The 23,351-nt window shown below is 49.1% G+C and overlaps 1 protein-coding gene across 1 annotated transcript in view; it reads right to left on the reverse strand.

The window, feature by feature from the left end:
* Positions 1 to 14,002: 14,002 nt before the first annotated feature.
* Positions 14,003 to 23,351, reverse strand: part of Rnft2 (ring finger protein, transmembrane 2) — a 38,212-nt gene continuing 28,863 nt past the window's right edge. The window contains exons 8-11 of the mRNA XM_013014353.1: positions 18,698 to 18,847; positions 17,069 to 17,134; positions 16,850 to 16,951; positions 14,003 to 14,300 (exon numbers count right to left, since the gene is read on the reverse strand). Coding sequence (XP_012869807.1) covers positions 14,166 to 14,300; positions 16,850 to 16,951; positions 17,069 to 17,134; positions 18,698 to 18,847 — 453 coding nt within the window. The 3' untranslated portion in view covers positions 14,003 to 14,165. The remainder of the gene's footprint in view (positions 14,301 to 16,849; positions 16,952 to 17,068; positions 17,135 to 18,697; positions 18,848 to 23,351) is intronic.

Here is a 23,351-nt window from a genome sequence, read left to right on the forward strand (position 1 = left end):
GGTGCCTAAGTATGTACTAGAAACCTGTTAGTTTTCAGCCTTGCTGGACACTCAGTGTCTGAGCAGCAATGGGTTCAGTGCTAACTGGGATGAATGCTGTATTTGACGGTGTTTGGCTAATTTAACTTAGCACAGAGATCATTTGAAAAAGGCTAATAGCATGCACATAGATAATGTGCAGAGTGCCTGTTGCAGAGGCCAGAGAAGGCCATTTTGGCAAAAAGGCCCACATCTAAATATGTATTATTATTATTTCTTCTTCCTCCTCTTCCTCCCCCTCCTCCTCCTCCTCCTCTTCCTACTCCTCTGTGCAAGGTGGGGAGTATGAGGGGGTCCTGGGGCTTGAACTCAGTGCCTGGGTGTTATCCTTGAGCTTTTGTTCAAGACTAATTAGTGCTTTACCACCTGACCACATCTTTACTGCTGACTTTTGGGTGGTTAACTGGAGATAATAGTCTCGCAGACTTTACTGCCTGGGCTTGGTTTGAACTGTGATCTTTAGAACTCACTCCTGAGTAGAAGAAACTATAGGGCTTTGGGACTGACTTTTCTCACACCCCTGGAAGGAAGCAGGCTGAGGGCTGGCGTGCAGGGGCCTTCATTTTTCCATTTTCCTCTATTGAGTATCACTTCTGTGAATAACAAGAGCAAAAGAGGTTGTTTTTTTTTCCCCACATTAAAAATGGGGTCTCTTAAAGGGAATGCTAACATTCTTGGCCACCGGAGAAAAAGAGGAAGACTCTGGTGGGAGGTCCAAGCTGGCAGCTTCCTGCTTGCCTTGGGGCCTAGACACCCCCTCCCTACTCCAGGACACAGTGCTCAGGTCTCACCCTCGGCCTGCATCCCCCCCACCCCCATCCCCTGCGCATTGTGGGTGGAGTGTGCAAACAGGACTTTTCCCAAGGCGGGTCAGGAACATCTCTAGTTGTGAGCTGTGGTGTGTGTCAGCATCTTGCTCTTTACCGCTTTGAGGCAGTTCATCCCAGCAACTCTTGGCAGGTGGTAGACTTTGGGTTCTGAGTAATTTTAAATTTCTGTTTATAAAACAAGCAAAAAACAACAGCAACCTAAAACAAACAAGAAAACACTACCAGCCAGGCACGGGTGGCTCACGCCTGTAATCCTAGTTACTAAGGAGGCTGAGATCTGAGGATCAAGGTGCAAAGCCAGCCCAGCAAAGTCCCAGGAGACTCTTATCGCCAATAAACTACCAAAAAAAAAAGAAGAAGAAGAAGCTGGAAGTAGAGCTGTGTCTCAAGTGATACAGCTCTAGCCTTGAGCAAAAGCAGCTCAGGGACAGTGCCCAGACCCAGAGTTCAAGCCCTAGGACCAACACCGAAACAACTACTACAACAAAAACTACATACACACCTGCTAAAAAATATTAAAAATTATAGAGAAGTATATAAAAACCGATGGTGCTCTATAATTCTGTCCCCATCCCCCAGAGCATAATAGCAACAATAGTAACAAATGCACACCTAACCGTGTGTCAGGGCTTCTACATGGCCCGCCTGTGGAAATACATCTTGCACTGTTACTCCTTCTTTCCAAAGAAACCAAACGCCAAGAGAGGCTGAATACCTAACCCAAAGTCACACAGCTTTTAAGCACTTGAATCAGAATTCCAATTTTGGCATGTAGCTTTGGAGTCTGCACTTGTAACCATGCATACTACATATCTTGTTTCTGTCTAAAAATATCATCTGCTGGTATTATCTATCTTTCATGTATCATCTGTCCATTATCAATGCATTCATCTGTCATCTGAATTTATCGAGTCTACCTATCCAGTCGATCTACCTACCTGCCTACCTAAAATCTACATCTATCATCCATTATCTCTATCATCAATCCATTCATCACCTATCATTCATATCTATTTACTGTCTGTTATCTATCATCAAACCATCCACCCACCCATCATCTGAATTTATCTAAATTTTATCATCCATCCATCATTAATATCTATCATCCATTCATCCAACCATCCATCATATCTATCCATCCATCCATCTATCCGTCCATCATTTATTTGCTGGTAACAGTTTGAACTAAGAGCCTTGTTCTCACTCAAGTTTGCTTGCTCATGGCTGGTGCTCTACCATTCGAGCCATACTTCCAGTTCTGCTTTTTGCTGGGTTGTCTTAGAGATAGATTCTCATGGACTGTCTTGCTCCCTCTGGCTTCTGTGATTCTCTAGATCTCAGGATCAGTAATCAGCTAGTATTACAAGTAAGATTCCATGGGTATCTGGCTTAAGTGTGGCTCAAACTAATGCAGCTGGGTTCTCCACCAATGAAAATTTGTGGCCAGAGACTAACGAGGCAAGATTTTTATTTTAGTTGATTTTAGGGCTTGTGAATAACAGAATGGAGTGTGTTTCTCAATTATTGAATGAGGACTTGGTCAGTATTCTTTAGCAGCAGAGGCAGCCCCAGGGCCGTGCGGGAGGCTGCCAGATACTGAGGACAACAGGGACCAATGTGTCCGTGACTCATCTTTTTCCTGAAGTCAGAGGTTAGTGTCCCAGCTAGAGGCAGAGGGTGTCCTCAGGCTGAGTCACCAGAGGACAGTTTAATGCAGGTGCCAGGACAGAGGTGTAAGCAGAGTCAGGACAGAAACTATGGGCAGGGAGCAGGGGCCAGGGGAAGGAGGCTGGGGTGGGGGTGGGGGGGCAATCTGTGAGCAGCAGGAAGACAGACAGGAAGTAAATATTCAGGATCTTGCTTTCCATTGGCCAAACCCAACAGGAAGTTGGAGGCCAGAGGACTCAGGTGGCTTTCACTAGTTAGATCCTGGTCTTTTTCAAGCAGGAAGTAATAAAGTAACTTCTCTCTCACACTTTGTTCTTATATCACCAGTCCCGTGGGGAATGTGTTTAATCTCCTGGTAACTTATAACCATAAGATCTACCCTTCATGGTATACAACTCAATAGTTGTTGTTTTTTTCTGTATACTTACAGAGTTGGGTTTTTTTTTTGTCTCATTATTAAATCTGGAACATTTTTGTTGCTGGAAACGTAACTCTGGACCCATGAACAGTCTCTGCACTGTTCTGAGGAACTGTACTTTCTCTGAAGACTTAACTATGTAGAATTTCACACCCATGGAATCTGACAATATACATACAGCTTTCCCTACCGACCTGCGATCACCTAGTATAATGTTGCCAAGGTTTAACCATCTTGGAAAAGAACCGTTAATAACGTGGTTCTTTTTCTTTTTTTTTTGGTTGGCCATGGGGCTTGAACTCTGGGCTTGAGTGCTGTCCCTGTGCTCTTCAGCTCAAGGAGAGTGCTCTACTGCTTGATCCATAGCACCACTTCTGGTTTTCTGGTGGTTCATTGGAGATAAGAATCTCATGGACTTGCTGGGCGCTGGTGGCTCTCGCCTGTAATCCTAGCTACTCAGGAGGCTGAGATCTCGGTTCAAAGCCAGCCCGGGCAGCAGAGACCGTGAGACTCCTATCTCCAATAAACCACCAGAAAACCGGAAGTGGAGCTATAGCTCAAGTGGTAGAGCGCTCGCCTTGAGCTGAAGAGCTGAGGGACAACACTCAGGCCCAGAGTTCAAGCCCCACAACCGACAAAAAAAAAAAAAGAATCTCATGGACTTTCCTGCCCAGGCTGGTTTTGAACCATGATCCTCAAATCTCAGCTTCCTGTGCAGCTAGGATTACAGGTGTGAGCCACCGGTGCCCAGCATACATGGTTCTTTTTTTTTTGGTCGGTGGTGGGGCTTGAACTCTGGGCTTGGGCGCTGTCCCTGTGCTCTTCAGCTCAAGGTGAGCGCTTGAGCCACAGCGCCACTTCCACATGGTTCTTTTTTATGGCCCAATAATATTCCATTGTATAGATAATGCGTTCATCTCTTCATCTGGTGATGGACATTTGAAGCACTTCTGAGTCATGCTGTTGTGTGGCTGCATGTTTTCAGTGCTTTGGGGTGGGAGAGGGAAATGCTCTTTTCTATTCCCCATGGAGAGCCTCATCTCATCCTGGCCACCTTCCTGATAATCCTTCAGGAGCCTTTCCTGACTCCCGCCTGAGCTGCCTTTTCCCTAGATTGCACCTGCTCTTCATGCTAGATCTACTTCAGTTTCTTTCTCTTTCTTTGGTGGTCCCTGAGCCCCTCGAGGTCAAACTTCATGGCTTTGGCTCTGTAGCACCAAGTGCTGGTGCTTGTACATGAATGAATGAGTGAATCAATGAGCAAATGAATGAACAACCGAAAGCAAGCAGAGATGGCCAGCTCTGCTCCACACATCGATCCATAGGGTGAATTGATGAAGGTACTCCATTGCATGCCTGTCTGCTTAACCTATAATCTATCGATTGGTTGATCTATCTAGTCTATATATGTACTTAGTCTACCTATTCTAGCTATCTATTCACCTGGTCCACCTAATCTATCTAATCCGTATGTATCTATCTCTAAAATAATCTATCCAACCAGCCACCATCTGAATCTATCATCTTATCTATCCATCTCTTATCTCAATCTCGAATGTATCCACCATCTATATCTATTATCTTTTCTCTATTGTCTCTCTCTCTTTCTCTCTCTCTCTTCTATGCATCCATTCTTCGTCTGTGTCTATCATCTATCTACTTACCAGTCTAATCTATCCCTTTGGTCTATCTAGTCTTATCTCCCTACCTGTCTGTCTAATCTAGCTTTGGTGTTGGAAAAGGCATCCCGTATTGAGAGCTCACTAGGCAAGCACTCTACCATTGAGCCACATCCTTCAGCTTGAGTTTTGCTTTTGTTACTCTCAGAAGATACTGATGTAAACATTCAGATTTGCAAACAGAGTACTCCGTGTGTGTGTGTGCGCACGCATGCACATATGTGTGTGTGTGTGCATGCGTGCACATGTGCAGGTACAGAGCTTCTGGGGATGGGTGGGGAAGACCGCTGAGCCTAGCTTTGGGGAGAAGCTTTTGTCCAAATCTCAGAGCTTTGCCATAGCCCCTCCCTGCTCCCCCTCGTGCTCCCGCAGCCCCCAGCCCCTGCGCTGACGTCACCCCCGCAGCTGTGTGCACTGACCAAAATACAAATCTCTATTTCTGCAGGTTGGCGAAACGCTGTGTCCTTGGAGAAAGCTGGTTCCCGTTTTCCTGAGGGGGAGCCCAGAGCTTGAAAAGGCCACGGCTGGCACTTCAGGAAGGAAGTGGAGTTAAGGACAAGCACTGGAGCTGACAGTAGAAACACAGACGGGCCCCCGGGGAAGCCCTCGGGCGCGCCAGCTGCCGAAACCGCCATCCCCAGGCGGTTTCCATATAGCTCTATATATACAAAACAAGAACAAAAATGACGAATATTCCATATCAGTGCATGCTGCGGAGGACACGGTCCCAGCCCTTCTACACCTTGTCATGTGGACTCTGGTACTCTCTAATGTGGGGGCTCCAGAAGACAGCTGCCCACTGCTGTGCACCCCGGAAACTCACAGAGACAGCACCAAACAGCTGGCGCAGGAAGAGGTTAACACTACAAAAAGCAAGGTAGAAAGAAAAAGAAAGCAAGGACTTGGGGAGCCAATTTTGCAGGGGCTTTTGGGGATACCTCCAGTTCTTCTGGCCTCTCTCTCTCTCTTTCTCTCTGAGTCCCTGTCTAGATGAATCTCTAAATCCCACTGCCACAGCTGGAGAAATGGGATGGCTTTTCTTTTCTTTTCTTCCTTTTCCTACCAATCTGGTGGTGTCTCTGGTGCTGTACTTCCATTTTGCCGGTGCTAAAGCAAGTCTCACCTGGCACTGCCGTGGTCTTGGGATGCCAGACGTGACGTTCCAGAGGACCAGAGAGAATTTTCTGTGTTGCTGTTTTGGATCTTGTTTTAAAGCGACAAGTTACAAAAAAAAAAAAAAAAGTGCCACTCCAAGAGTCTCTTCTCTTTCTCCATGTGGGGGGCAAATGCCTAGTTTGGGGAAGCAAACCTTGGGGCCTGGGCAAGAGGCGGTCAGGGTATAGCTTGCCGTAGATGGGGGTAGAAAGCTGGCCTCACTAGTGACTTGGCTGTGGTCTCCTCCACCCCACAGCAGTATCCTGGGGGTTCAGCCCCTGCTCCCCACCACCTCCCTTAGGGCATTTCAGGGTTTAGGTTTTATAGCTGAAGGGGCCAACAAATGGCGATTTATAAGCAAGGGGCGGTCCAGGGAGGAAGCAGGTCATTTACATGGAATGTACCAGCATCTCACTGATTGTAAGGATAAGCTACTATTTTCACAAGTTTCTAGAAGGGCTAAAACTTAAAAAAAAAAAAAAGATGTGTGTGCTGAACTGTGACTTAGCTGCAAAGATTCTACAAGGAGCAGCCATTATCATTTATTATTATTATTATTGTTATTGTTACTATGATTGCTTTCCTTCTTAGAAACCGAATGAAACAGGTATTATTCCTAATTGGGCAGACAGAATGTCATGCCCACTCCCCATCCTCCTCCCATCCAAAAGAGAATCCTCCCTCCCTCTCTTCTTCTCTCCTTTCCTTCTTCCCTCCTTTCCTTCCTTCCCTTCTTCCTTCCTTCCTTCCTTCCTTCCCTCCCTCCCTCCCTCCCTCCCTCCTTCCTGTGGTTAATTAGAGATGAGTCTCTTGGATTTGTCTGTATCGGCTGGCCTTGAACCATGATCCTCAGATCTCAGCCAGCTGAGTAACTAGGGTTATTAGCTTGAGCCACCAGCGCCTGGCTGGATGCTTTTCTCAGTGGCCTTTTAAAAGCAAAGTGCAACCCAGAAGTGCTGAGGGCTGAGGGCAAGGTAGTCTCTGGTTTTACACCCCTGGGGTGAAGCTCAGCTGAGCAGGTGAGAACCTTGAGACATCCCCTTCCCCCCACAGTTGAGGATGGTAGACAGTCACCAAGCCAGGAGCGCAGAGGAGCAGAGAGGCCACTGCTTTACCATAGTCTCTTGTACGTAGACCTTTCCCAGCCAGAGACAGGGTTGTGCTTGCTCCTGGGTCTTCCACTAGGGATGTTTTGTTTTTGAAATATCTTAAAATGAGACTTCTGCTTCTTTAAGGATGCACCTTCAAGGTCCCAGTGGGGGATGCAAGGATCCTCCTGGGGCAGGGTTAAAGGTCAGCCTGGCCTTCCCCTGGAGGTTGTACACACCCCGTGCTGGGGCTGCCATTTCAAGGCGTTTCCATTGTGGAGAACATGGAGGGGGTGCCCCCGGCTCCCCAGGAGGCGCTTTGCAGCCTAGTCCTATGTACATATTCTCATGTATTATTAGGAACAGTGAGTCTATCGACTCCTGGCCTTTCTGTACACATCCTTGAGTGCAGTTCTCTAATGCCCCGATTTTTGATAGAAGGGGGTGTTTTTAATGCTTGGGTTTTTTAAAATATGAGATTTGACTTCTTGATGGACATTTTATTAGGAAATTGAAGCATGAGCTACGTGCATAAAGGGTCTCACCATCTCCGGTTGCATTACTTGGATTGATTGCATGAGACAGTGGGAAGGATTTTTCATTGTTGTTATTTTTGAGAGAGAGAGAGTACGTACATGTACGCTGGTCTTGAGACTTGAACTCAGGACTGGGACACTTTAGCTTTTGTGCTCAAGGCTGGTGCTCTACCACTTGAGCCACACCTCCACTTCTGGCAATTTGCTGGTTAATTAGAGATAGCAGTCCTTCAGCAGTGTCTGCCAGGGCTAGGTTCAAACTGTAGTCCTCAGAGCTCAGCCTCCTGAGTAGCTATGATTACAGATGTGAGACAATAAAGCCTGACTATTGCTGTTTGTTTGTAATATTTCCACAGTGTGCCACAGTCTGGCATTAGTCCTCACTTTCTCCTTTGCTTTCTCCCCTCTGCAAGGGAGCACTGATTTTTGATTCCCTTCTCTGCAGAGCATCTATGGTGGGGGGAGGGGGGAAGATTTAGAGAGAGGCTTTGAAATAAATGTTAAAAAATGACTTTGTATCAGGTTTCAGCAGACAGGCAGTGTGTGTGTGTGTGTGTGTGTGTGTGTGTGTGTGTGTGTGTGTGTGTGTGTGTGTGTGTGTGTGTGTGTGTGTGTGTGTGTGTGTCAGTGCAAAGCCAAGAGGCCTCTGAGATCACCACTTAGGTAGCTTGCTGCATAATGAGGTGAGAAGCGTCTGCCTCCTCCTGGTTCCTGATGGTGCTGTTTGCAGGGCGTAGGGGGTTTCCAGGAGCCAAAGAGACTGAGGTCCCATGGGCTTCCAGATGAGATCCATTTCCTTCTGGAAGCTTCTCCCTTTCCTTTCCTCCTCTCTCTCTCTATCCCCTAGGAGCAAATAAGAGCTCCTTTGCAAATTTGGGGTTCCATTTGTACTTCCTTTGTGATAGGTGGACAAGTTGGGGAGTCTGTGAGTGCCGCTGGCTGCTGTCCTTGGTCCTTAGACAACTCCTGTCTCCTGTCTGTCCTTCATTGTCATGCCAGATGCTCTTTTCTACTTCTTCCCCGGGTCTCATTTGATTTCCTTTCTATTTTGATGGGAGGAAAATGGTGATTTAAACAATATTGTTCTAGAATAATGAACTGCGTGGTTTATGCAATTTATACAGCTGAGCTCATGTGCTCCTAGGATCTTAGTGTATTTCTGGCAGCGACTAAATATTCCTCTCCTTCTCTGGGAAACTGGGAGCATCCTTGCAGCCTCACCTCCTGCATTTTGGGGGGGACACTTAGGTCACCAGGGTGGACTTTGTCAGTGTCCACCTGGTGCTAGAAGCTGCAGGGAGCAGATCCTGGGTTTTGTCTTTTGGAGTGAATGCCACCCAAGAGATGATCCTTTCTCATGATTTTCTTTGTTCAGCTGGGGTCCGGAGTTGGTTTGGGAGGTGAGGGGGGCAGGCTGATCCCTCTGTGGACAGAAGACGTTGATATCAAAGTGTCATTTTTAAAGCTTAACCTGAAAGTTTAATTTTTGTACTCCATTCCTTCACCACCGATTTGTCGAGTATGGTTTACCACGGGACAGGTTTAGAATCTCAGGAGAGACTCACTTATGGGTCATGGCGGGATACTACAGCTTGGAACCAGACTATGGGAAAGGACCCTCTCCAGTCATTTCTTAGGTTTTCTACCCCTGTGTCCCCCCAAGCCTTGCTGGCAGAGGGTGTACAGTATTTACCACATACCCTGTGATCAGGTGAAGATGGTTTCACAGCTGATGCTCTCCACTTACTCCCAACATGAAGACTGGACCTCCTGGCTTTCTAGAGTGGTCAGAACTCTCTGGGATGGGGTGCTCACTGTCGCACAGCGTTGTGGGAAGTTTCCTTTCTCTTCCCAACTGACTGACCACGCCCACTCACACTGGTAGTACTGTCTGGTCAGAAAACTGAGCCCAGAGAGGTCAAGCAACCTCATGAGAGGTCACCTAGACCAGGAAGTGGCTAAGTCCACGTTCGCATTCAACCCCACCGACTGCCAGGTGGACATACTGAATCTCTCTGAGATGAACCCAGGGTAGTTCAAGGGCAAGCACCCCCTAGTTCATACACTAAGTTCAGCAAGGGGATGGGAAGCCTGGTTGGCCCACTGGCAAGTTTCTTGTTTGGGGGTGCTTGAAAGCAGGCTGGTTTGAGGGTGGGGTGGGGATTTCATGGACTCATTTCTTATTCTGTGTCTTCCTGTTTTCCATAAGATCGGGGACAGGGTGCTTCATTTGCAGACAGGGCTTCCTAGGTTACAGGAAGCTGAAGCTTTTCTTTCTTCCCTCCCTTTGGCCCTGTCTCCTCCTCGCGCTGAGTGCGTTCCCACCAAGGTCTTTTTGCATGATCACAACAGGGAACCGTGTGGGGCGTGACAGGATGTCTGGGGGGGGGTCCTCATGGCGAGGGAGGGTGTGAGGGGACATTTCTGGTCAGGGTTTCTACATTGTTGGTTCCTTGTGCTCTTTTGTAAATGGAATTTCATACCGTGGAGATGCTTTGTACATATTTGTAATGATTTTATTAAAAAAAAAACAAACAAACTGGTTGTGCACTTCTAGCCAAAGGTGCCTGTGTGTTCATTTCCTTTTTGCAAGCATGGGGTTCTGAGCCTGCCCCACAGAAGGTCCATGCTTTGGGGCCACACCCTTCTCTTTCTTCCTAAAATCCAAGGGCCCTCCCCCCAAAGGCGTGGTATGGCTGAAGTAGGTTTGGGAAACCTGCCCAACAATTCAAATTCATCACATAGTGTATGCACGGCCTCCTGCAGCGGGCCAGCAGGGGTAGATCACAACTACAGACCAGTGGCCACTCTGGCTTGGGTTCTTGGGTGTTTGGTCAGAGATGTTTCAGGAATCCAGGTGCCAGATTCTTCCAGAGGGTGGTAGTTTGCAGGGAAGATGCTTTTTATGAGGCCTGGCCCTTCTCCACTCTCAGAAGTCCACATGGCTTAAAAGGGCTGCCTCTATCCTGCCCACTCAACCTCCAACTCCAGGGTTCAACACCTGGCCCAGGTCTGGCCAGTGCTCCATACCTCACAGGCTAAGATCAGGGACTAAGGAATGTGAGTCAGTCTTAGGACTCTTTGCTGAGCTTAAGCTGTTTGTAAAGTTCGAGCTGCCAGGGCCATCTTACCATTACATGAGCCCAACTGTATCACAGGGAAACAGAACTGAAGATGGAGACGTGGTTCTTTTATTTTTGCTGCTGTTGTTGGTTGTGGGGATTGAACTCAGGGCCCGGGCGCTGTCCCTGAGCTCTTTTTGCTCAAGGCTAATGCTCTACCACTTTGAGTCACAGCTCCACTTCTGGTTTTTTTGATGGTTAAGAGTCTCATAGATTTTCCTGCCCAGGCTGGTTTTGAAATGTGATCCTCAGATCTTAGCCTCCTGAGTAGCTACGATTGCGATTGCGCTACCAGTGCCCCGCTAGAGACATGGTTCTTTATCACCCCTGCAGCTCCTGAATGTGCCTCTTCCTGAAGGCTCTTCCTAAAGTCCTTTTTATTATTTCGTTTTACTTTGGCAGTCCTGAGGTTTGAACCCAAGACCCTGCATGTGTGAGACAGATGCGCCTTCCCTCACTTGAGCCAAACCCTCCCTTTTGCTTTATTTTCTTATTTTGCTTTATTTTTACCCAGGACCAGCTTGCCTCAAGTCCCCCATGTATCTGGGATCACAGATACGTCTCACCAAACCTACCTTATTTGTTGAAAAGGGGTCTTGTGCCAGGTGGTGGTGGCTCACGCCTGTAACCCTAGCTACTCAGGAGGCTGAGATCTGAGGATTGTGGTTCCAAGCCAGGGAAGTTCATGAGACTCTTATCTCTAACCACCAAAATAAAAGCCAGAAGTGGCGCTGTGGCTCAAGGGGTAGAGTGCTAGCCTTGAGTAAGAGCAGCTGAGGGACAGGGCCCAGTCTCTGAATTCAAGCCACAGGACCAGCACACAAAAGAAAAAAGAAAAGTGGTCTTGTGAACTTTTCCCCCAGGGCTTGCCTCCAATAGTAACTCTTCCAATCTTCATTTTCTGAGGAGCTGAGACTACAGGTGTGAGTTAACCACGCCAGGTCTTAACATCTTTAACACGCTTACACCATATTTGAGTGCGGTATGTGGTTTTTGTGGCTGGTATTATCATGTCACCCAGAGGTATAAACTGTGACCCTCCTCAGACTTCCGGTATAGCTGAGATGACATACATATGCCACCACATCTGTTTTTTGTTTTTTTACCAGTCCTGGGGCTTGAACTCAGGGCCTGGGCACTGTCCCTGGCCTCTCTCTGCTCTAGGCTAGCGCTCTACTGCCTGAGCCACAGTGTAACTTCTGGGTAATGAGGAATGGAACTCAGGCTAGGCAAGCCACCTTCCCAGCCCCACATCTGGCTTTTCATTGATTGAGATGGGGCCAAGGCTGGCCTTGGCAAAAGTTCTCCTGATTTCTAATTCCAGAGAAGCTAGGATTATAGACGTGAGCCACCATGCTTGGCTGTCTGTTGTTTCCTAAGGCAGTGTCTTGCTATGTAGTCCAGGTTGACCTGGCCTACTTTAGCCTCTCAAGGGCTGGGACACCTGGTGGCCACCAGGCTCGGCTTGGACAGGCCCAGTCCTTGAGGACTTGTTGGAATGGAGATCATAAAACAGTGGGTTAGTTTATAACAGATGACCTGAACTGCACAGGAGATGGGAACCTTCTTCGTCAGGCCCCTGACTGCTTTTACATATGAACAGCCTCGTGTTTGGAAAACTCTGCTTTAGCCACTGCTCCCAGTGGGGCAGATGTAAAATCTTCTCACCCAGCATCAAATCTCCAAGTGGGACATTCCCTAAAGCACAGGGAAGAAAATAATCCACTCTTCACCTAAACCACCCTGCCTGTCTGCAGGGGCCCACAGTATCAGAAACATGGCACTCAACATTTCTGCAAAATGTTGGAAGAATTTTATGTTGGTAGCATGGGTACACCTGGCAGAGCTATGGGTGGATTCATCCGTAACATAGATTTTTAGTGTCCCGGATTCCCGCCCATTAAGATGTTTTTTTTCCACCCTGTAGTGGTTGAGTGTAGGTAGAGTAACTTCCTAAAGTTACTCAGAGTTTGGGATCAGGATTTCCAATGAACTGCTCTGGCCCCATCCCACAATGATACTTCCGAGCCTTTCCCAGCTTCCGTTTCTTAGGGCTCTGACGTCACCTGCAATTACGGATGTTCCAGCTGCTTCCCTTCGGCTCTCTATCCCGGCAGAGAAGGAGCAGCCACACATTTCCCTCTGCTTCTCTTCCTGCTTGATTGGCCAGGCAAGTGGGGCTAACTCAGCTGTCACCATGGTAACAGAGCTTTGAAAGATGCTGAGCTGCCTTAGATGATGTCTCGCTGGGTACCAGGAAACAGCCGCCGATGTCCAGCCAGGGATGGACTCTTGGAGTGGTGGCACCCTGAGTCTGTTGTGGGGGGAGTGTAACAGCAAGCCTTCAAGCCCTCTGTTTCCCTTGCACGCTGATTGGCTCATGAGTCTCCAGGATTGCTTTCACTGTGATGTCACCTGTACCAACCCATTGTGTGAGGCTGGCAGTGAGCGCTGGGTGGGGGAGGGGAGGGCAGGCAGGATTCCAGTGGTTTCTCTGTGGTCACCTGTGTGGTGTCAGCCCAGATGTCCAAGCCAAGAGTTTTACGGGCCCCAGGCTGCAGCTGTGCGCACACAGACGGTGCCTTTAGTTCTGAAGGCTGCCAGGGAGCACGGCCATGTCTAGAGGGCCCGGTGACCCGTCTGCAACTTGAGTGATGGGGAAGAACAAAATTCAAGCAGGAGAGCAGAGAGGACGAGGAGAGCCTGGGGAAGGCCCAGCAGAACACTCAACACTGGGCCCACACTGACTTAACTAGAGAGAAACGTCAAGATCACCTTTTGCACTTCTTTTTCTTTTTTCTCTGCTGGTCTGGGGCTTGAACTCGGGGCCTGGGCGCTGTCCTTTAGGTTTTTCACTCAAGGCTAGTGCTTTACCACTTGCGTCACTTCCAGCATTTTGGTGGTTAGCTGCAGGTAAGAGTCTCACAGACTCTCCAGCCCAGGCTGACTGTGATCCACGATCCTCATGTCTCAGCCTCCTGAGTCTCTAGGATTACAGGTGTGAGCCGCCAGTACTTTGAGCAAGCCAGGCCTGCTGGCCACAATGCTGGCGTCAACAGCACAAAGCCGAGTGGAAACTCCATCTGCAGTATCAGCAGGGGGTGGTGGAGGGACCCCGACCGAGCTGCAGCATCATAAACTCTGTGCCTCAGTTTCCCTTCCCCTACAGACAGGAGATCCAGGACGTCTCCACCGCAGGGCTGCAGTGAAGATGGCTGCAAGTCCTCCAGGCAGGATGCTTGATGCCAGCCTGGCACACCCTGGGCTTGGCACCTGCCGTTATCCTAGCCGGATGCGGGGGCCCAGCGTTTGTATGTCGGGGTGCGTGGCAGTCACTGTCAGCTGCTGGCCAGGGCTGGGAGCCATCGATCTCTGGTCCATGAGTACTTAGGTACTAGGTGCTAGCACCTAGCACCTATGTGATAAGTCTGCATATTCCCGAGCCTGGACTTAGAGGGGAGGGGCGACCTACCTGGGGTGTCCGGTGAGGAAGGCTGGGTCATTGTGCCACGGATCCAGAGAGGGGCAGGTGAAGGCTAGCAGGTCGGGGGCCCGGAGGGCGGGTGGTGTGAGGCTGGGGCCAGGGCGTGAGGGCTGGACGTCTGCCTAGATGGCTCGCACGCATCAGCTCTAGTACACTTGGAAGTGTGCTGACGTGGCCCCGTCTTTCCAGCAGCGAAGCGTGTCCACCGCCACGGAGCGGCAGAGCGGGCAGGAGCGCTCGCGGTCCAGCCACAGGCACAGGCACTCTTCACAGAACACGTGCTGAGGGGACAGCAGGGGGCGGGGCCCGATGGAGGAGCTGGGCACGGCAGCCATGACAGACTCATGACCCCTGTCTTCCTGGAGCTGGGGAGACTCCTGGCCACAGCTGAGAGCCACAGTTAAGTAGCCCACTGAAAAGGCGGGGAAGGGCGCCTGGGAGAACAGCATGACACAGGGGCATTTTGGATGTATCTGGAAGAAGTGTAGGAGGAAGAGTGTGACTGGCAGAGGGCATTGCGCGTGCAAAGGCCCTGAGGCTGGTGTGTGCATGTGTGTGCGTGCTGCAGGGCCAGCAGGGAGAACTCTCTTGAGCTGGAGGGGATGGAAAGAGGGCAGGACAGAGGGCTGATGGGAGATGCTGATCTCAGGGCCTGGTGAGCCACTATGGGGGTCTGGAGTCTCGTCAACAGTGGTGATGGGGTGTTGGGCCTTTGACAAAGCCACCATCAAGGTCCCACTGGGGAATCTGAGCCTGAATAAGGACTAAAGCAGGGACTTTCTCTTCTACCTTCACAACTGTTCTGTGAGCCCTAAAATCTTCCAAAATTAAAAGCTTATTTACTATTTTTGAGGGGGTCTGGGCACAGTGGGTTACCCCCATAATCCTTTCCCTTCCCTTTATCCCTCCTCCCTCCTTTCTTCTTTCCCTCATTCTCCCCTCCAGACCCCATGTAGACTTCACCTAATTAATTTTTGTTGTTGTTGCTTGTGGGGCTTGAACTCAGGGCCTGGGCACTGTCCCTCAGCCTCTTTGTGTTCAAGGCTAGTGCCCTACTACTTGAGCCACAGCACCACTTCTGGTTTTTGAGTGGTTAATTGGAGATAAGAGTCTCAGACACTTTTCTGCCCAGGCTGGCTTCGAACTGCAATCCTCAGATCTCAGCCTCCTGAGTAGCTAGGATGACAGGCGTGAGCCACCAGTGCCCAGCTCTTATTCACTTTTCAAAGGTCCTCTCCACGTTTCAGGACCCAAACCAAGTCCACTCAGTATGTTTAGCTGTCGTAGATCCTTCCTCTCCTTTAGGAATTTTGACTCATGCAAATAGATTGTCAATTTAAAACAGAAATAAAATGGGGGGGGAACCCAAATGATAGAGGAACTCCTCTAAACCCCCCTGGACAGCAATAGCAAGAATTTTTTTTCTGATACTCAAAGAGGCCTCTACCTCCCGGCCTACCTTTGGAGGAGGGGAGAGGAGCCTTCTGCCTCTTCATCCCTTCTGGAATCCAGGCTGAGGCCTCCCCAGCCTGCAACTCATCATCACGCTCCACCCCGTCCCTGGGGATGCCGGCATGACTCTCTCCCACCCAGCACTTAGCGGGCTGCCTTGTCTCATAGTTATTTATGTATGTGTCTCTCTCCCCAGGAGACCAGGAGTTTGCACAGCATGTGTGTGTGTGTTCCTTGCCTCTCTGCCTTTCATAGGTGCTTTGACCCAAGGAGCATTTTCTTAAATTGACACCCAGCCACCAAGTCAGGAGGAAGAAGAGGAGGGGGAGGAGAAGGAGGGTGTGTGTGTGTGTGTGTGTGTGTGTGTGTGTGTGTGTGTGTGTGTGTGTGTGTGTGTGTGTGTGTGTGTGATGACATTAAGGAATGAAAAGGGATTGACTAGCAACAGTGCTACCCTGGATTGGTGAGACCCAGGACAATGAAAACACATGGTGTGCAGGGCACCCGTGGCTCATGCCTGTCATCCTAGCTACTCAGGAGGCTGAGATCTGAGAATCATGGTTCAAAGCTAGCCCAGGCAGGAAAGTTTGTGAGACTCTAATCTCCAATAAACCACAAGTGGTGCTGTGGCTTAAGTGATAGAGCGCTAACCTTGAGCTGAAGAGCTGAGGGACAGCGCCCAGGCCCAGAGTTCAAGCCCCATGACCGACAAAAAACAAAAAGAAACAAAGAAAACACATGGTGATAATATATACACGGATAACAAGTATCACACCAGCCAGGTCTTTGGTGAAAACGATTTAAAGCTAAATCCTAAAAAAGATAAAAATTGTATCTTTCTAGGTCATCTCACTGAGCTGCCATTATAGCTCTATGAAGTACGTGGGACTCTTTATCATATGTATTTTATAGATTAGCTGTGGAGGATGGGTGATCCCCCCACCCCACCCCCCACACACACTAGGGACAAGCATGCTACAGGGGCCTGGGGATGCTACTAAGAGGGTACAAAAATAAAAATATTTTGCTCCTCCAAATAAAAGAATGGGAGTCACACCCAGGACGGTCTCACACCATAACTGAAGTTGGCATTTCTGCATTTTACTGATGACACTGAGGCTCAGAGACAGGAAGTTCCTTGCTCAACAACCCTCCTCTCCCCCGCCAACCCCAAGCTGGAAGAAGTCTTGAGCTGAGATTTGAAACCTGGGTCTGGCTGACTCCGGTCTTAACCCACACCACAGTCTGGAAGCTTGGTCACGGGAAAGGCTTCTTTCCTGGAGTGATCTCAAGGCCTCTGAGGGTCTTTCCTGAGGGCCTCCACCCATGCCGTATCCCCCTTCCCCCCCCCCCCGTGCCCTCCCCTGCACCTGCTCACCTGACACAAGAGAATCAGAGGCTCTCGGAACTCCGCCTGGCAGATGGCGCAGATGTCTCCAGCTTCCGTGCACTGCTGCCCGGTGGCTCGGACCCCGTAGTTCTGTTTGGGAAGAGGGCAGGAGAGAAGAACACAGGGCTGAGCCATGCGGGATTGGGAGGCTCAGGATGCCTCCCGGAACAGTGGGGTGAGGAAAGAGGCCTCCTGAAGCCAACTCACCTGGGAGGTGCAGAGAAGCCTCAGCGCCTTCCTCACTCCGCCCACACGGCCACAGATATCAAATGACTGGAAGGAGAGCAGAACCATGGCCGAAAGAAAGGTTGCTCAGCGTCTGCTACCCCAGAACTATCTCTTTGATAGATTTCACCTGTCTGGGACTCAGAACATTTTCCAGGAAATTTTACCCCCCTTTGTGCTTCTTTTGCTTGGCTTTTGTCTTGCTGCCCAATTTCAACAGTCTCCCATGTTACCAAAGACAGGCAGCTGATAAATGGTATATATATGGCCGCCTTCTCTTTCCATGCCCCAGGCAGGCATTGCTAATTGATCGCAGCACCCACCCAGCATGCCAGTGGATCAGAAACATGGAGCAGGTCATCCAGCAGGATAAAACCTTCCTGGTGACCTGCTGGGAGGAAGGAAAGATAACACATGCACTCCCCCAGGGTCCTCTAAAGCACAAATAAAAAAGAAAAAAGAAGAGAATGAGTTTGTTTTTTTCTTTTTTTTGGGGGGGTGGGAAGGAGGGTGACAAGATCTCTGCCTTGTTCTGATGATGAGAGGAAAGGTACTAATTACTGACTTGAGGTGTTAAAATGTAAGCCGGGTACCAGTGGCTCAAGCATGTAATCCTAGCTACTCAGGAAGCTGATTTGAAGCCAGTTCAGAAAGGAAAGTCCATGAGACTCTTATCTCCAATAAACTACTCAGAAAAAGCCAGAAGTGGCGTTGAGGCTCAAGTGGTAGAGCACTAGCCTTGAGATCCATCACCACCACCAACAACAAAAAAGGCAATGATGTAGGGAACACAGTGGATGAACCTAAAGATGTTATGTTACGTCAGAGAAGCCAGGCACAAGGTTCCACTGACATGAGAGATTCAGACAGAGTATGCAAACACACAGGGACAGGAAGTAGATCTGTGGTGTCTAGGGGCTGGGGTAGGGAAGTGTTGGAATGGGGGAGGGCTGCTTTTTGGTTACAAGGGCGCTATCCCTCCCTCCCTCCCTACCTCCTTCCCTCCCTTCCTCCCTTCCTTCCTTCCTTGGTGCTGTCCCTCAGCTTTTATGCACAAGGCTAGTGCTCTACCACTGGAGCCACAGCTCTCCTTCCAGTTTTTTGTGGTTAATTAGAGATAAGAGTCCTAAGGACTTTCCTGTCCCTCCTGGATAGCTAGGATTACAGGTGTGAACCTTTCAGGTACGTTTCTTTTGGGGGCCAGTGAAAAATGTCTTGAAACCAGATAGTGGTGGTAGTCACCAAACTAAACTAGATCCATGAAATGCCACTGAATGGCACTTCAAGATCACCAGTGGTTAATTTTATGCTGTGTGACTTTCACCTCAATTTAAATATAGAAGAGAACCAGGCATGGTGGCACACCTGTGTCATCCCAACTACTGGGGAGGCATAAATGGGAGGATGGAGATCTGAGGCCAGTTTAGGCAAAAGTGAGAGACCCTATCTGAAAAACAAATGCAAAAAGAGCTGTGGTTGGATGTGGCTCAAGTGGCCGAGCACTTACTTGGCCTAGCTCGCATGAAGCCCTGAGTTCAGCAACTTCTCCCCGCAACCAGACTTACTATCAGGGTTCATCCAAATTCCCAGCACCCTCTGGGGCTGCCTCACCTTGCAGAGACTGTAGAGGACAATGAGGACACCTCCCAGGAAGTAGCTATTGGAGGAGTCATCGCCCATGATGTACTTGTACCACAGCTGGATGGGGACAAGTGAGCGGAACAGCTGGCTCAGCTCTTCAATGACCAGATAGAACTTTCCCTGTGGACACACAAAGAGCATCCATTATTATTAGCAGTAAAGACCCAAGGGACAGAGCTTGGGAGGGGGCAGGGGAGGGGCCAGCAATAATGACATTCTAGGTCACAGGCAGGCCATTAATCAGCTTGGGAAAGCACTCAGGCCAGCTTTAATGGGGCCCGCTCTAGCCAGGGAGACACGGCCCTTGGCCAAGGCCCTCACCCCTAATGCCCACCAGCTGAGAAGATCAAGAAGCAAGGACTGGGTTTCACAGAGAGAGGGAGACATGACACTCTGCCCTGGGGCTGGCATGTGGTCACAATCTGTTGTTTCTCCTTTGTTGGCACTAACATCTATCATCGTAGTGGGGTCTTCTTCCTTTTCCTCCTCCTTCTTTTTGTGTGGTTGAAGGGTTTGAACTCCTTAAGCAGGAGCGCTACCACTTGGACCACCCCCCCCCCAGCCTTTTTTGCTTTAGTAGTTTCTCCGATAGTGCCTCATGCTTTTGCCTGGACTATGATCCTCCTACTTGCACTTCCTGAGTAGGCGGGAGGTGTGTGCTTCTCCAAGTCTCAGGAGGTGAAGACCATCCCTACCTTCCCCATAGGGGCCTAGGTCGGAGAACACTGGAAGCAGGGAGGACCAGGCCTAGAGACTGATGGCAGGAAGATGCCCACACTGCTCTAGCTCCATCACCCACTGCCCGAGACAAGGCATGGTGATGCCATCACACTAACTTGGAGCTTCACCCAGACCAGAGCTTCACTCTTCTCTGCTGGCCTGATTGTGAGCCTCAGTGTCCTCGTCTACAGAAAGGAAACCCTAGGGGGCTGTGCTGGGATTACCAAAGAAGTTAGACAAGAAAAGCACCCCACATTGTGCTGAGCCTTTGTTGCCCTGGGCAACTAACTCCTATACGCTTTGTTGGAAAGACAGAGCTGAAAGTAACCCCGACCGCTCCTGTAGTCTAATAAAAGTAGACAGAAGCCTAACTTGTAACCCCACAATTCCTCTCTGAGGAGCTGCCGCAGGAGAAATGAAAAAATATACATGTCCACATGGACCCAAAATGTTCTTAGCATCTTTATTCACAAAATCCCTCCACTGGAAACTGTGCAAATGCTGGTCTATGGGGGGATGAGTAAATGAAGGCTGGCCATATTGATAGACTACAGCCCAGCTCAGCCATAACAACCAACAAATGGCTGAGATTTGTAACACGGGTGAATCTCACAGACATGACACCGAATCATGTAATTCTGGTTTGTATAAAGCTCCAAGGGTTGGTCACGCTGACCTGGAGTGCTGGAGACCAGATGGTGGAAAGAATTCTGGGAAATGATAGGGGCATTTCTATCATCATAACAGTGGTTGTGTATATGTGTGTGTATGTGAACAAACATTTATCCAAACTCACTGAAACATATGCTGCAAGTCTGAACATTTTGTTAAGACTTTATTATTAAATAAAGATGATTAAAACAAACAAACTTACAATCTGACCTCAGGAACTCACAGACTTAAAAATGTGAATCGCAGCTGGATGCCTGTAATCTTAGCTACTCAGGAGGCTGAGATTTGAGGATTGCAGTTCAAAGACAGCCCAGACAGGAAAAAATCTATAAGACTGGCCCTGGGTTTGATTCCTCAGCACAACATAAGCAGAAAAAAAAAAAACCAGAAGTGGGGCTGTGGCTCAAGTGGTAGAGCGTTAACCTTGAACTGAAGAGCTGAGGGACAGCGCCCAGGCCCAGAGTTCAGGCACCATGACTGACACCCAAAAAAAAAAATCAAAAAAAAGGTTATACAAATATACACATTCATCAAACAGTTGGTGTGTGGCCCTGGAAGGAAACGGTATATCCATCCCTTCATATCCATTTTGGTGCCTGGGCTCAGGCCACTCTGATGAGAACTGCTTGATGCACACGCGTCCACAGCTGCTGTGTGCGGTCAGGCACTCACCTCCAACCTTGTAACTGCTGGGCTAACTCTCCATAGAGGTCATGGTTTCCCCTCCAGACCAATCAGTCCCTCAGCCCCAGTAAACATCCCCTGTAGGTACACTGTGGATTTCACTTAGAATTTGTAGAAGGTACAGGTGATGGGACAGCAGAGATGTGGGAGATGGCTGCCATATTGGTTTCACTCCACTAGTGATGTGATGGATATGGGCCCAATGGTTCAGCAGCTCTGTGGACAGCAACACTGTCCACATACTGGTAGCTGGCTCCCAAAAGCTCTGTAGAATACTTTCTTTACCTAGATCTCCCAATCTTATGCTCTTTGCTTCCTTTATGTCTCCCAATTGCTTTCACCCAGGATCTTCCAACATAAATGGGTTTTGTCACCCCTCCCAGAATTCAATGCACCTGAGAACCTTGCTTCATTTTTCCCCTTTTCCATCCATTCCCTCCACCCTCTTGTCCATTCACTTACCCATCCATTCATCTATCCATCCACCCACCCACCCACCATCCACTTTTCCATCCATCCATTCATCTCTCCATCCATCCATCCATCTCTCCATCCATCCATCCATCTCTCCATCCATCCATCCAAACCATTCATCCACCCATCCATCCACCCAGCCATCCACTTGTCCATCCATTCATCCACGTATTCATTCATCCACTCACCCATTCACTCATCTACTTGTCTGTCCATCTATCCATCCATCCATCCACACACCCAACCATCCAGGTATCCACCTCTCTCTCTCTTTCTCCTCCCTCTGTCTCTCTCTGTCTCTCTCTTTTTCACCCATCTTTCCTTCCCCCCTCCCTCCCTTCCTTTTCATCCAGTCAATCTGCCTCCCTCTCCTCCTTTCTCTTCCTTTAGAGCATTTCTCACAATATTTTAGAGCTACCTTAGCCTTTGTCTCTCCCACTGCATTGTGACTCTACACAGGCAAGGCCTTTGGTTCTGGGTCCCTCTTTAGAAGATTCTGTCCTCATCACCCTTGCCAACGTCTTCAAGTTTGCTGACAGCAAAAGAGAGTCGGAACTCAGAAGAGAGAACTCCACTTGATAAGCAAGCACTGATGCCACAGAGAAGAAAAGAAAAGGAGTGAGTGCGATGGCACCGTGTTCAAAGTAGCAATTAGCTGCTGGGGCGGGGCTGGCCACTCAGGGGAGATGAAACCACTGGGGGAAAGCTGGGCATATCCCAGTGGAACCATCTCTCCCTAATTAAGCACTTTTATAATTCCAGGTTTCTTAAGCATGTTATTTCTGACGACCACCAAATGGAACGTGCGGTTCCTCTGGGGTGTCAGAAAACAAGGGAGCGATGGGAGTGGAGCCGCCCGGTTTCCCTGTCACTGCCAAGGGGGAACCATAGCAATTGTTGTAAGCCTGGCTGGGGCACGGGAGGTGTCAGGGCTTGGATTCCAATAGAGGGGGTGGCACCAGGCAGATTCTATTCTGACTTCCTCCCTGCCAGGATGGGGGGGGGGGACAAAAAGCCTGGGAAACAATGGGCGGGCCAGGGGAGGGAGATGGGGATGCTAAGAAGAAGAAACAAGGGGGAGGAGGGGGGACTTTCTGAGTAGAATGCCCCCACCGTGGAGCGCCAAGCTCTGGGGTGGGGAGGGAGGAAGGACAGACAGAGCAGAATATTGGTTAGCAGCTCTTACGAATGAAGAAGATAGAGACAAAAGGACTTTTGTTCTGAGTCCAGATTGATTTAGTTCCCTGAGCTTCTGGTTCTTCATCTCAGCCTCCTGAGTAGCTAGGATTACAGGTGGAGCCACCAGTGCCCAGTCCTGGTTATTCTTTATGACATAGGTCTCACAAACTTCTGCCAGGACTGGTCCAAGTCTTTTAGCTTTAGGTTATTTTTCAGATAGGGTCTTATGCTTTTTGTCAAGATGATCCTTGAGCCATGATTATCCTATGGAGTTCTGCATAGCTTGGATGACAGGAATGCCCCCGCCCAGCTTGTTGGTTGAGATGGAGTGTTCCTAAGTTTTTGCCTGGGCTGGCCCCTACTGATGATCTTCTTCCTAATTTCTGTCCCTAAGTAAGTTGGACTGTAGGCATGAGCCACTGTGTACAGCCTCTTTATAATCTCCAAAAATGTAAGAGATGCTGAATCTAAAACACTTGAAAAAAAATTTTTTGGGGGAAAAATACTGGGATTTTGAACTTGGGATCTCACGAACAAGTGCTTTACCATTTGAACCACAACCCCAGCCTTTCTTGCTTTATTTTTCAGATAATGTCCTATACTTTTGTCAGGGCTGGCCTCAGACTATGCTCCTTCTATCTGTGCCTCCCAGTAGCTGGGATTATAGGTGGATGCTACCATGCCTGGCCTAGGTTTGAGTTCTGATTTCACTTCCTAGCTCCTTAGGGCAAGTTACTTGCTGTGGTCTTTTTGTTTTTTCTTTTGCCATGGGTAAAATGGCAATGGGAGTTGAAGTTCCCAGGGCTGCTGGGGGGTTGCGGGGGGGGGGGGGGGGAGGGATGAATGAGCTAATGCCTGCAGAGCCTGGAGTTCAGCACCTGGCACATGGTAAGGA

The sequence above is a fragment of the Dipodomys ordii genome, unplaced genomic scaffold (genome assembly GCF_000151885.1).
Source record: "Dipodomys ordii isolate 6190 unplaced genomic scaffold, Dord_2.0 Scaffold23, whole genome shotgun sequence".
Classification (NCBI taxonomy): domain Eukaryota; kingdom Metazoa; phylum Chordata; class Mammalia; order Rodentia; family Heteromyidae; genus Dipodomys; species Dipodomys ordii.